The 13,294-nt window shown below is 39.8% G+C and overlaps 1 protein-coding gene across 10 annotated transcripts in view; it reads right to left on the bottom strand.

Moving 5' to 3' along the window:
- Positions 1 to 527: 527 nt before the first annotated feature.
- FHOD3 (formin homology 2 domain containing 3) overlaps positions 528 to 13,294 on the bottom strand; it is a 644,613-nt gene continuing 631,846 nt past the window's right edge. For 9 of the 10 annotated variants that reach the window (XM_034761350.1, XM_034761355.1, XM_034761349.1 and 6 more), the window contains one exon: positions 528 to 3,347. In XM_034761350.1, coding sequence (XP_034617241.1) covers positions 3,265 to 3,347 — 83 coding nt within the window. In that variant the 3' untranslated portion in view covers positions 528 to 3,264. The remainder of the gene's footprint in view (positions 3,348 to 13,294) is intronic. The other variant, XM_034761352.1, reaches the window with a different exon arrangement.

Here is a 13,294-nt window from a genome sequence, read left to right as displayed (position 1 = left end):
CTTTTTTTAACCCTGTTCTAGTCTTGGTCTTCAGAACATCCTCTGGCAAGGAGTTCCACAGACTGACTGTGCATTGTAAAAATACTTCCTTTTGTTTGTTTTAAACCTTCTGCCCATTAATTTCATTTGGTGATCTCTAGTTCTTGTGTTACGAGAAGGAGTAAATAACACTTCCCTATTTACTTTCTCCACGCCAGTCATGATTTTGTAGACCTCTATCATGTCCCCCCTTAGTCATCTCTTTTCCAAGATGAAAAGTCCCAGACTTATTATCTCTCCTCATATGGAAGCTGTTCCATACCTCAATCATTTTTGTTGCCCTTTTCTGAATCTTTTCCAATTCCAATATATCTTTTTTGAGATGTGGCGACCACATCTGCATGCAGTATTCAAGATGTGGGCATATCATGGATATATATATAGAGGTAATATGATATTTTCTGTCTTATTATCTATCCCTTTCTTAATGATGCCCAACATTCTGTTAGCTTTTTTGACTGCCGCTGCACATTGAGTGGATGTTTTCAGAGAACTATCCACCATGACTCCAAGATCTCTCTTGAGTGGTAGATCTCTTTCTTGAGTTGTAAAAACAACAACCACCCATTCTAAGCAAATATTAATCCTGACTCACGTTTGTCAAATGAATCACATTTTTGTTGTTAATTTCTAAATCCCTGTTAAATGAGGGGGATCCAAAGGATTTTGGATATGCAAGCTGACTGAGAGACATTTAACTTTAATGACACTTGGGAAATACCACTAAAATACAGTCCCCAAACACAAGAATTGCTTCCTATTACTATGCTGGCAAAACACCATCTACACTTTTAGCAGTTGTTGCATTCCTCCCGCATTAACTAAAAGTGGAGATTCCCATTGTTCAGGCTGCATATACAGCACAGTACACAGGGAATTTAAAGTTCAATCCTGCCAAGTGTCAAGTACCAGGAATGGGAGTTGAGCACCCTGAAGGAGGCCTTCAGCATCTGGCCAGAGCAGGACTCATATTCAGATCTGCTTTTAACTAGGACATGAATTGCAATCCAAACTGCTCACTCAGACCTTACTGACCTCCACAAACCCCCAGGACATCCATCTATATGTTTTATGCAACCTTGAGCAGAAAGATAAGAAAACATACTGAAAGGCCAAGTGTTGTATCATGTAGAGATCCTTTCCAAAACCCTGATGGCAACACATCATTTCTTTTAAAATGAAAGAATGTGATTAAATAAATTCTGTTTCCTTCAGTTTTCTGACCAGTCTTTTCCTCTTTACAGCTTTCAACTCATTCTTTACTCTATGTTTTATTAGCTAACCAATGAATGGCTTCTGTCTGCTTGCAAAATCCACTTCTGAAACTAAACTAACTGCCAAATAGCAGGAAAACATGTTCACCAATGTCTGTAAACCCAGCGCCATACTGTAACAACCATGACTCAGAGCAGGGACATATATTTACCCATGAACTGGATGGATCAAGGCCCACGGCAACAGTCAATAAGGACTGAAATCCAGCAGCTGAGGGAGAGAATTGCACAGATGGGAATTTTCACAACATATTCCATTTAGTTTGATTCTACTAGGTCATTTATATCAGTATTGCCTGTTGATTGGCTCTCAGATTACTTGGATGCTGTGTTCAACATAGTCTCATATATAGTTGAAATTTTGCTTGTTTGGTGCCTTATCCTTAGCACTTCCTGTCCTCAAAGTAGAACAGAATGCAGGAGTCAATACACCTTTAGTCCCAGCCCAGGGTCACAGAAAGAGCTAATCCCACATTGCCTCACAATGCATTCTTCAGTACCATTCCATCTAGATATGCTTTGGTGCAAAATGTTCCCTTTTGTTGTTGTTACTAAATTACAGTTCCCATGAAAATGCTTTGGTGGTGGCAAAAGCCGGGTATAAGTGGGTTCAGTTCAAATTCACTGAGGTGGATGTACTTCACTTAAAGGCAAGTTGAGCTGATTAAAGTATATTCTAAAATTCTGTCTGGTTTGGACAATGGAGTGTGATAGTTTATGTGGGGATAGACCAGAATAGAACATGCACTTAACCTCAGACATATACTGAAGATGTTTATAGAAGTCAATTACAAACAGTGAGATAAGGACGAACGAGGAAACAGCAAATTCCTTGTGTGGGAAGAGGAATGTTCACTGTGGTATCCTCGCTATTTATTTTATTGATGAAAAAGACAAAATATAGAGGAGTTTAGCAGGGCCATTTCATGTTCAGTTCAATCGGTTTGAAGCTAAATCACCACTAAGCTACATCACAACAGAGAAAAGCAGCATGAAGGGCTCAGGCAGGTGAACGAAACTTCTTGATCTTGGCAGCAGAACCTCTTTATCTAGCATGTAAATTGTTGGCATAAATTTCTAAAATTATACAAAGACTCAGTATACCTAGAGTTCATCAGTAAGAGGTATTCTGTGCTATCTGTGTGTGTACAATATTAGGTACAGTGTACGTGCATACACACACATGCAGTTCAGAATCCTAAACATTCCACCTGCACTGCAGGGTATTTCCTGCCCTGCAGGGTGAATTCCATTGAATAACATTGAGTTCCTGTAAAAAGACACTCCTTTCCTGAAGGTCAGGTGGAATTTTAAGGCCCCAGGAGTGAAATCTTTGCCCCTTTGATTTCAGTGGGGCCAGGATTTCACCCCAGGACTATATGTGTAGGTTGTACATACACACACATCCATACTGTACATATACATAAGTACACATACATTTTTACATTCTTTGGTGGTGAGATAAAAATAGGGTTGTACAGATTTGTGTATGTCTGTCCAATAAAACAATCTTAGGAAGATCATAGTAACTGTAACAGAAGTGATTTTGCCTCTTTAAGGACTGTTCCTTGCACTGACAAAATGCCATGCTTTACAATTACTAAAACAGGCCACAAGAAAAGCCAACGTAAACATAGCTCACACAATAAAAGAATACTCAGGAGAGTCCCCTAACACCAACATCAATGCATCATGAGAGAACAAGCTATAAGCTTTCACCTAGAAATACTCAAACACTCCTTTTTGTATCTGTCAGGTTTTAGTGCTGAGCTGTGACACACCCTTCTTTAGCCCTTTTTGTTTTTTCTGTTATATATCTTATCAAAATTAAACTAACAGAGGACGGGATGTCAGGAGCAGCAGATGAGGCTGGTAGAACAATGCCACACTGAATGGTTGTCAGCCCGTGTATCACCGATGATGGTTTTGCTTGTAGCCACCTTTGAGGATTTCACACCTGCATCTCAGAGGTGCTGATGAGGCCCAGTGCTTTGGCTTCTTCTGGTGTCAGTCCACTCTTTAGTGTTCTTCTTACTGTACAGTCACAAAATCCAAAGGGAAGCAAAGAACAATTAGGAGCTATATACAGGACTATCATAATATATAATAATATATATTCTAACACAAAAACAGCATCAAACAAACAGCAGCTCTGTCTCTAAGGCCTGAGTTTCAGAACAGCTGAGCTCTCTTATCTGGCAACTCAATGGGACCATAAGGTACCCAGCAGCTGTGAAAATCTTTCTATAACATCTATCTATAGATTCAAAACAAGTTTTTTCAAGTCTTGTTTTCTTAAGTAAAATCCTACAGAACTTAAGGAAATCAACTTTCTTTAGATTTATATCAAATGTTTTTTTTACATTCCACAGAAAGAATAAGCATTCTCATATAGGTTTTTAGAGAACTTTTTATAGAACCCTATTTGTTTTGTCCCTATTAAATTCTATGAGACTTTTCCATATGGTGTTTTAATTGCTATTTCTCTGATCCTCTAATAACATAAAAGTGAAAAAGAACCAAAAGTAACCACAACATTACAAGTAATCAGAATCCTTATAAATAATGCTTCAAAACCAGATTTTCTTTCCCCTTGTTTTCTGCTGTGCCCCCTTACTCCACACTCCTCCTCGCATTTCCACATCATATATTGTCAGTAATGGTTTATAGCTAATTTACAGGGGTTGTGACCTTGGCTTTTTATTTTTCTGTGATGTGTCTGGAAAATCTGTACTATATATTATCTGTACAATAATATTAACAGCAGCAGAAATAAGTATAATTTGACACATGAAACTTACATTTTAAATTTATTTCTGCTTCACAGACTCAGGGTTTGTCTACATGGTATGATAATGTGCACCAGTGGGGTGTGAATTCTAAAGTGCACGAACATCTTGCACATTAACTTGCCTGTGTAGACCTGGCTGATGAGCACTAAAAGTTCGCTAATGGGCATTAACATAGTATTGTTGAACCAGACTGTTATAATGCGCACTAGGGAACTGTTACTGTGTGCCAACAGGGTTTACATAGGCCAGTTAGTGAGTAGCATTGTGGTGCACTTCAGAATTCACACCCCGTTGTGCATCACTGCACCACGTAGACAAGCCCTTAAAGAAGAGTTTGCCATTTCATTTATAGCAAATGGAATTTGTGACTGTGCACTTCTCTAGAATTTTTGTCACTAGGGGCTGCAGGTGAACACACCTTGTTTCAGGGTGGGATGGGGAGGCCTATGGACTGACTGCTCACTCCAATAGTTTGTTGTCTAGGCAGACGTGCAGAATGCACATTAATGCATTTATTGTACATCCAAAGTCCAAACTATAATTTATGCAGAGTAAAAATATTCAGAGCTCTATAACAGTGAAGAGAGCCAGTAGAAGACACACAGCTCTGGAGAAAGGAATTACAGAGCATGGTTAAGAACTCTTTGGCTTCCAACATTGTTTTTATGCACCATAATTAAGAGCTCCAACTCACTGGAGAGTCACTCCAAGTTACTGAAACTGACTGGTCATAGACATGGGTCTAGCAGGAGTGAAAGGACTGAATGGATTGTTATGGAAAACAAATGAGATAAGAAAGAGGAAAATAATGTCACTGTCACCCTGTCACGAATATGGGGAAAAGCATGATCTACATTTAATAGCTAAACTTCTCTCTTCCATTATCTGGGACAAATAAGTGAATTGGGAATGTCACACATACAATTGTTCCTTCACCTCTGAATCCCTCACTTGAGGAGTTCTTCAAGGCTCACTCCTCTCCCCTATATTATTTAACTTCTATACAAAGCCATTGGAAGAATGTGAGGAAATGTTGCATGATACCTATCTCCATATCTCCTTTGCATCAAATATAAATCAGCACCATCTCCCAACTTTATCAATGCTTCGGTGAAATCTGCACTGGATGGAGAGGTCTGGGCTCAAGCTGAACCTAGGCAAAACTAAGAAGATGTTGGTAGGATCAGGGAAGTGCTTCAAATAACACTCCCATTATCCAGACCACCTGCCTTACAGTATTGAATCAGTCCTAACTCGGAGGTCCTTTGGGACTTCTCAGAGCTATTAGATTCCCAACAGTCATGACAACAACAACAACAAGGAAGCACTTCCAGCTGTGAATTGCCAGACTATTTCAACCCTAACTATCAGAAACGGCCACAATGATGCACACACTTGTGACTTCAAGGCTTGAGTATCTAAAATGAAACTACACTCCCCCCCACCCAAAGCTGCAACTGACACAAAATACAGCATTATGTCTGCTTGATATTTACACAGTTGCCATGTACTGTTCACCCCAGTGCTCTGCTCTCTGCACTGTCTCCCTGCTGAATAGATAGTCAAGCTTAAAGTCTTTGTCCTGTTATATTCAAGGCCCTCCATGAAACTGGCTCTAGCTACCTACGAGGTTATCTTTGCATCTGTGACCCTGAACTCCAAAACCAGCTACATGCCACTGGAGCAATGAACCTGTCGACCTCTAGAGGGAGGCACATGAGCACAGGAGGCAGAACTTTCACAGAAGCTGGACCTAGAATGCGGAACTCACTCCTACAAGAAATAAGACCACACCATTTCCAGAACTTAATGCAAACCTTATTTCTTCAAATTAGCTTTTCCTCCAAAAAAATGTCAACAGATGCATGCACACACAAACATATCCAAACATAAACAAGAAAAACGTTCTAAACTAAGCAAGCTATTTTTTCTTACACAATGGCAAGGCTGAAGTAAAGACAGAGAGATCAATTGTTATGTCCATTTGTAAATACTTGGTAGACACTCAGACACTGTAATAACGGGGCCATATTCATCCACAAAAAACAGCTAGAATAAACCAAATTCAGTTAGGTCTATATAGATCTTTAAAAGTCAATACAGTTACTATTCCACATATACAACTGGCTAACTGAAAAAAATTTGAAGGGAGAAAAATATGTAGCTTTACCTTAGACTGAACACAAAAAGAGAAGATGGTGAATTCCCATTTCCACTTTACTTACAGGCCTACAACTTCACTATGCAAACCAATGTAAAGGGAATGCCAAATGCAGATGTAATAATGAATTGGTCTTTAGGGAAATTATATACAAAGTACTTAATAAGGAGTCATAATACTATGGAGGAAAAAGCCTATTATGAGAAAATGTGAAAGAGAATCGAGGATATTACTGTAAGTGAGAATCATCATTATGTATGGCATTCAGATATGCCATGTTCTGAATTTATTGGAGATTCAATTCAAGGACATCACTAAATTTAAATAATTTTTTAAATTAATGGAGATATCCTATCTCCTAGAATTAGAAGGGACCTTGAAAGGTTATCAAGTCCAGCCCCCTGCCTTCACTAGCAGGACCAAGTACCGATTTTGCCCCAGATCCCAAAGCAGACCCTTCAAGGACTGAACTCACAACCCTGCATTTAGCAGGCCAATGCTCAAACCACTGAGCTATCCCTCCCCTGACTAAGCTAGCCCTCCCCCCTAGATGCTATATGATCCGAAGTGATGTACACAATTAATCTAAACTCTTCCAAGCAGGGGCCGTCTTCTATCCTATGACTGTATAATGTCTGGCACAATGGAGCCCCAACCCTTAGTTGGGGACTTTAGGAGCTATCAGAGCTCAAATAAATAATAATAGTAACATTCATTCAGTACTTGGACACATGTAGAAGTATCTGACCAAAAAGGGTTTTGTAGGGTTCTGTAGGATTTTGCTAAACTATCTCAGGTCTCAGCTATAACACTGAAAGGTTATGATGGATTTAGACATCCCAGTGCCTGGACCTTTTAACTTAAGCAGTTAGACAGGAGAAAGCAGCTCCAAAGACAGACAGACTTTGAAGGGTAAGGGTAATTAAATTACATTTTTAAATCTGTAAATCTAATGAAAAGCTCCCCTGTGGAGAGAATCAGGCTCTAAGCAAAGAGATTCAACAGATAAGCCTGCTAGGCAAGCACTGAAAATGCTACTTCATGAGGTATTATGCGCCTGCTGGAACACTCAAACTTACTAAGTAGAAATGTGTCTACTCTGAATTTACATAGCAATTTCCCATGCATTATGGCCTTGCATGCCCATATTGTGGCAGACTTAGAGGGTTTGCTGCTGAGCAGAAAAACATGATTTGTTTCTAACGTGCCTCGGGATTGGGAGAGGTTGAGATCCCTTGTGAAGATATGTGCTTTTCAGTATTAAAGCTTCTAGTTACAAATAACCTAGAGCCAGACCTGGCTCTTGTGTGAGTATGTTGTGGGGACATGGAGCTCAAGGAGGCCTCTCTCACCGTAGTGTGCCCCTTTACGAGTCAGGTGGAATTTAAGCCTTTGCACTTGTAGAATACCAGGGACTGCCTCTTTAAACAGCGCCAGGGGTGAGGAGAGGTAGAAAGGAGGGGATACCACAGTCCTGACACATTTTCCCCTGGCCCCTCTGTATTGGCCCTTGGAGAAGGCTGAAACAGGGGAAATCTAACTGCACTCTATAAAGGGATGCAGTAGAATATGCACTTTCCCTGTGAACTGGAGGGTGGGTGAATCTCCTTGTAACATGCTATAAAGCAGATGATTCTAGGCCTTTTTCACTTCCAGAGATTGCATTTGGCGGGGGGTCTCCTACCAGCTTGGGGCAGGAATGCAGTCCATTAGTAGAAGTGACTTGGCGAGAGTTTTTTTACACTCAATGCAACATTACACTACTCAAACTAGGTCTTTATTCTTCTCTTTTCACTGAACTCTGTGGCATGTCACTAACTTGACTAGACATAATATCTTGGCTTGTAAAACTCTTGGCCTGCTGCAGCCCACATTAAACTGAGTTATGGAATGCATTCTGGAGGCAATGACAATAAAAATAAAGCTTTCTAATGACCTTTTGTGCTCTTTAAGCAATCTTTAAAACATTGGCTAAAGAAACATAAAAACATAAAACAGGAAGAAAATTACTTTTACTCTTGTCACAAGAAAGTCCTGCTGAGATCTCATAACCCAGAAACCAAATGTTGTTTTTAGAGGGTCGGAGGGGATGATATTCTTTACCAATCAGGAAATCTAGAACTTAATTTGATATTCTGGCAGAATGTAGCATGCCTATGATGAACTGGGTGAATTCATCTGAGCACACTGGGTCAAACAACTAAAAAGAGAAGCAGCTCTCACAGAACTGGGAACATTTAAAATACAAGAAGAATTCCCAAAGCACAGCCTTTTCTCAGCACATAATTAATCTAAACAGGTTGTTTTTTAAAGGGCGGCTAGCCTCCCTGATTTCACTAGAAGTGAGGAGCAGTAAAAAAAGCAAGGTTGGCCCCACATATGGCATGAGTTTCAATGGCTTTTGGCATATAGGTGTACACCATTTCCAAGCAAGCATCATTTGAATTGCAATAGTATCCCTTTACATAAATATGAACACTTTTTCCGCTTTGAGGGTGCGTGTATCATCGAAATGGTGTAATTCCCAACAAGTGTCCTAGCAAACAATGAAAATGAATAAAACTCCTGTGGAAGTCTGTGGGCCAAATTCAATGGTGAAGTAAATGATGATGATAGTTTGTCAGAAAACAAGTTTAAGATGCTGTAAATTACCTACGGGGGAAGCAGGTAGGTTAGTAGGAAAAGCAGCCTATAGGAGGATATGGGACTAAGCAATCTCATTATCCTATTTTATTTTATGTACTTTAGTTGCATTTCGTGCTAAATACTCCCTCCCTACTTCCACCTCCCCCATTCACTAACACCTATTTTCTAATCAACTTCTTCTTCCCCTTATGCCATCATCTGGGGTCAGGTCATTGTGCAAGCATGTGTCATCTTCATCTATCTGAGGTCAGTCTGCTTAACATGTTCTTTGATGCAATCCATCCATCACTTCCTTGGCTTTCCTCAGGGTCTCTTTTCTAGCACCCTCTTTGTTCACCCTCTCTATGTGTCCTAACCAATTAAGTCACATTTCCTCAATTTAACAGCCACATTATGGACTTCGACTTCCATCCTAATCTTGCATTACACAATCTCTCTTTTTATGTGACTTTTTATTGTGTGCTTTTAGCTGTGACAGTCTGAGTACCTTTCCTAGACTTGAAGAGCTCTGTGTAAGCCTGAAAGCTTGTCTCTGTCACCAACAGAAGGCTCTCTCACCAACAGAATATCAATAAAAGATATTACCTTTTCCACTTTGACTCTCTTTTTATTGCGCAAAGATATCCCATCTCAAACACCTGTAGGTGTTGAACATACCATCTCTTTACTCCCCAAGTTTCTGCACTATACAGCATTGTGGGGCACACCATTGTTCCAGACAGGTGGGCTTTCAATCTCAGTGGCATATGCTTGTCATACACAACCCTAGAGATGTTATTCCACACTCTTCCAGCTACCCTCACCCCAGTCTTGAGTGTATCTCACGTTAAAGCTCGTCATCTTCCGTAACCCAGCCACCAATGTACTCGAACAGGTTGGTCTGGTTTGGTCAGACTCCGTTAATCTCTATCTCCAGTTTCCTTGTGGCACCTCTTCTGATCAACATGACCTCAGTCTTAATCATGTTCATTTTCATTCCATGCCATTTTAGCTGGTCATACCACTGGATTACTATTTCCTTTAGGTCTTCTTTTGAGGACACCCTTATTACTATATTGTCTAAATATAGAAGTTAGTCCAGTAAAAGATATTACCCCACCCACCTTGTCTCTCTAATATCCTGGGACCAACATGTTCATAACAACACTGCATATAGCAGCTTCTCACTTTTTCCAACTGGGATCTTCCTGCTAATGTAGTCTATCAAATATGATAAACAGAAGGAGACTGAGGGCTGGCCCTCCTGCAATCTGACTTACACTTCAAAGGGGTTTATCTTCTACAAAATGTTCAGTTCAGTGTTTAAATGATCTAGATAATCCCTTTCCAATCAATGTACACCCAATATATTACACACACTGCTATTTAAGTCCTCTCTGATTTTACCCCCATCAGTCAAGCTATGGCATCAGTCAAGCTCATATTCAGAAACTCTTTGTCTTCCTCATCCTCTTCCATTGTTTTCTTAGATGATCTATTTTTCATGTCAATATCTTATAGTCTGCATTAAGCTAAACTTGCATTAAGTGAGGCATATGTCATTGTTGAGCATGAGCAGGGCTAAATTGCCCAAATGGTGGTGGTGTGTACGGAAATTTTTCTTTATGGGATTTGTGAGTGAATTCCTGGATCTCATCCAGTATCACTTTGAAAATGTGCAGACAACTGAAATATGCAGCATTTTCAGTCAGTGTCAGAAGTTGTCCCAACCAAATTTCATAGATAGTGCCAGTCTCTCCTAACAAAGAATTCGACTATTGAGCCATCTCCATTGTAAGACTAGCTACTATATGACATAAAGGGGAAGCCAAAAGTAAAAAAGGATACAATTTGTCTTTATAAAAGAAAGTTAAGATGTGTTTGAGCTTTAAGTGGGTTACACTCTAGAGAACAACAATAGGTACATTATTCTGAAGAATTTGGATAAAGGAAAGGATTTTTTTGTTTCTACCTAATATTTAACCTATTGTTTTAATTACTAACTAAAAATGGCTTGTATCTCTGGGTATGTTTTTAGGTGTCAGCATCTTCCCCACTAATTAACATGATCTATATAGTGCCCATAGTGACCCAGACTGTTATATAGATATGGAAGAAGAATACAATTTTGAAAAGCTTAGAATCTATGGTCCTAAGGCAGGAACGCATCCCTGTTCAGGACAGCACATGCCTAAATGCTAAACTGAATTGGGGCCCATGCCATAAATATTATCATGTAGTACTGGGAGTACTGAATGTAATGCTCACAGTAGTAAGCACTATACTTGGTAATATGTATTTGCAAGATTAGACTGTAAATAGCCAATGTATATATAGGCAAACGAGGTAGGGGATTAAGGGTAGAAAAAGCAAGGGGATTTAGAAGAGGTGTTAGGCATACACCTTGTAAGTTCCATTTTTAAAGCAATTTATTATATAGTAATAGGTGTGTTTCACTGAGGCAAGAGCTAGGACTTGTAGACTTAGAACTGTGTGTTCAAAAAGGACTAGCAGGAGAAGAGGGGCTATTATCTTTGAGCATATAAATTCTATGGAATTGGAATCTAAACCTAATAACATCTGAATCTCTCAACTGGAGTCTTTGTTGGGGAATAAAGATGATTAAAAAGCAGATCTGTAAACCAACAAGACAGATTCAAAACAATTGAGATCAAAATGTTTTTTTTGTGCATATGCTGATTATTCAAGGGTTACTGTGCTTTGAGAAATTCTGATCCAATTACGGGTGAGATTTGTGCTGTGGGTGGGGTTCCCTCCCCCCTTTGTGCTGCCCTTCTTTGAGCCAAAGCAAAATGCAAGGTAACTGCTATGGGAACCTGTTTTGAATCTCCAAACAGAGCCATCCCTCCAGATGCAATCTCAATATTATGAATGTAGTTGGAATTCCTGCCCTCAAAAATGATCATGTGAGATTTCTTTAGGGCATTAGAGGGCTCCTTTTGGCAACTGTGGCTATCCCCTTGCTCTTCAGTAAAGCCATGCATGATTGCACTTTTATTATTGTACTCTAAACTTCCTTATTATTTCTGGTTCTTAATTGAAGCCCTTTCCTCAAGAACAGTTTGATCTTGAAAGCCAACAACACACTGCTTCTGATTTCTTTACTCAGATGCTGGAAGGAAGACATAGCCTATAAGGAAGGAAGAATGATGTAAATACAGGCATATACAGCTGACCTGGTGTAAACCTGAAGTCTTTATTAAGATGGATTGAAACCAAAGTAAACAAAGTGCATGTTTAAGGCCAGCACAGTGCAACCAGACCATACGTTATTTTTCAAGTACCCAGAGCGATATCCGTCCTCACTATGCCAGGAATTAAAAGAAAAAGAAAACTTTAAATCTTTAAAATATACTAAAGAGGAAACAAAGGGAATTGTGAGTGAAATGCCTTCTGCCTAGCCGACTGAGAACAAAATAAATAACTGACAACAATGAATCAACCATTTCTATCCCTTGGAAGAGGTAAACTAAAGATGTCAAAATCAACTTTTGTTGTGACTTACTTACACAGTATTACTTTCTACGATTCTGTAGCGAGAAAATGACACTGACTTACTTATGACCTGGAACCATAAATAGATTACCTTCCCAACACTCCTCTATGGAGCTATAATTCTATATGAATTATCCAAATCCTATCACTTAACGTTTGCTATGCACCCTTATCTTGCCAAATCCTAGCTTCCTCGTAGCACCTTCAGCTTGTTCTTGCAATATAATCAGCATCACTCAATCAAGAAATATAGGACACTCCAGCACTGATGGTCTTTATTTAGTAACACCTGGGAAGTCTCAGTTCATCAGCTATTCTTTGATCCTTCTTATGTCTGCTTTCTGCACTCATTGGAAACTATGTATTACACTTATAGTCACAGGGACAAGTCAAAAAATTCAGCAATGTTTTGGTTACACTGTGGGATCCCGCTGGGAAGCAAGATGATTTCTTTGCTAAAACCCACTGTAAAAAAACCCCACTACTACACCCTCAGCCTTCAAACTTGCTTTACCTGCCCAAAATTCTGGTTAAAAATCACACAGCTCCTTCACTGGCTCCCCTCTTTGGGACTCTGCCTCATGCCCATGAATTCTAAAGGTATGGCAACACTGAAATTAAAAACCCATGGCTGGCCCATGCCATCTGACTGGGGCTAACAGGCTGTTTATCTCCAGTGTAGATGTGCAGGCTTGGGTTGGAGCCCAGGCTCTAGGACGCTGCGAGATGGGATGGTCCCAGGCTGGAGCTCGATGCCAAATATCTACACTGGAATGAATCAGCTCCATAGGCCTAGTCAGATGTCACGGGCCAGTCATGGATGTCTAATTGCAATGTAGACATACCTTAAGGGACAGACCAGAAAAAGAGCTTGCAGTGGCCAGAGA

The sequence above is a fragment of the Trachemys scripta genome, chromosome 2 (assembly GCF_013100865.1).
Source record: "Trachemys scripta elegans isolate TJP31775 chromosome 2, CAS_Tse_1.0, whole genome shotgun sequence".
Classification (NCBI taxonomy): Eukaryota; Metazoa; Chordata; order Testudines; family Emydidae; genus Trachemys; species Trachemys scripta.
This window is presented reverse-complemented; position numbering and strand designations above follow the sequence as displayed.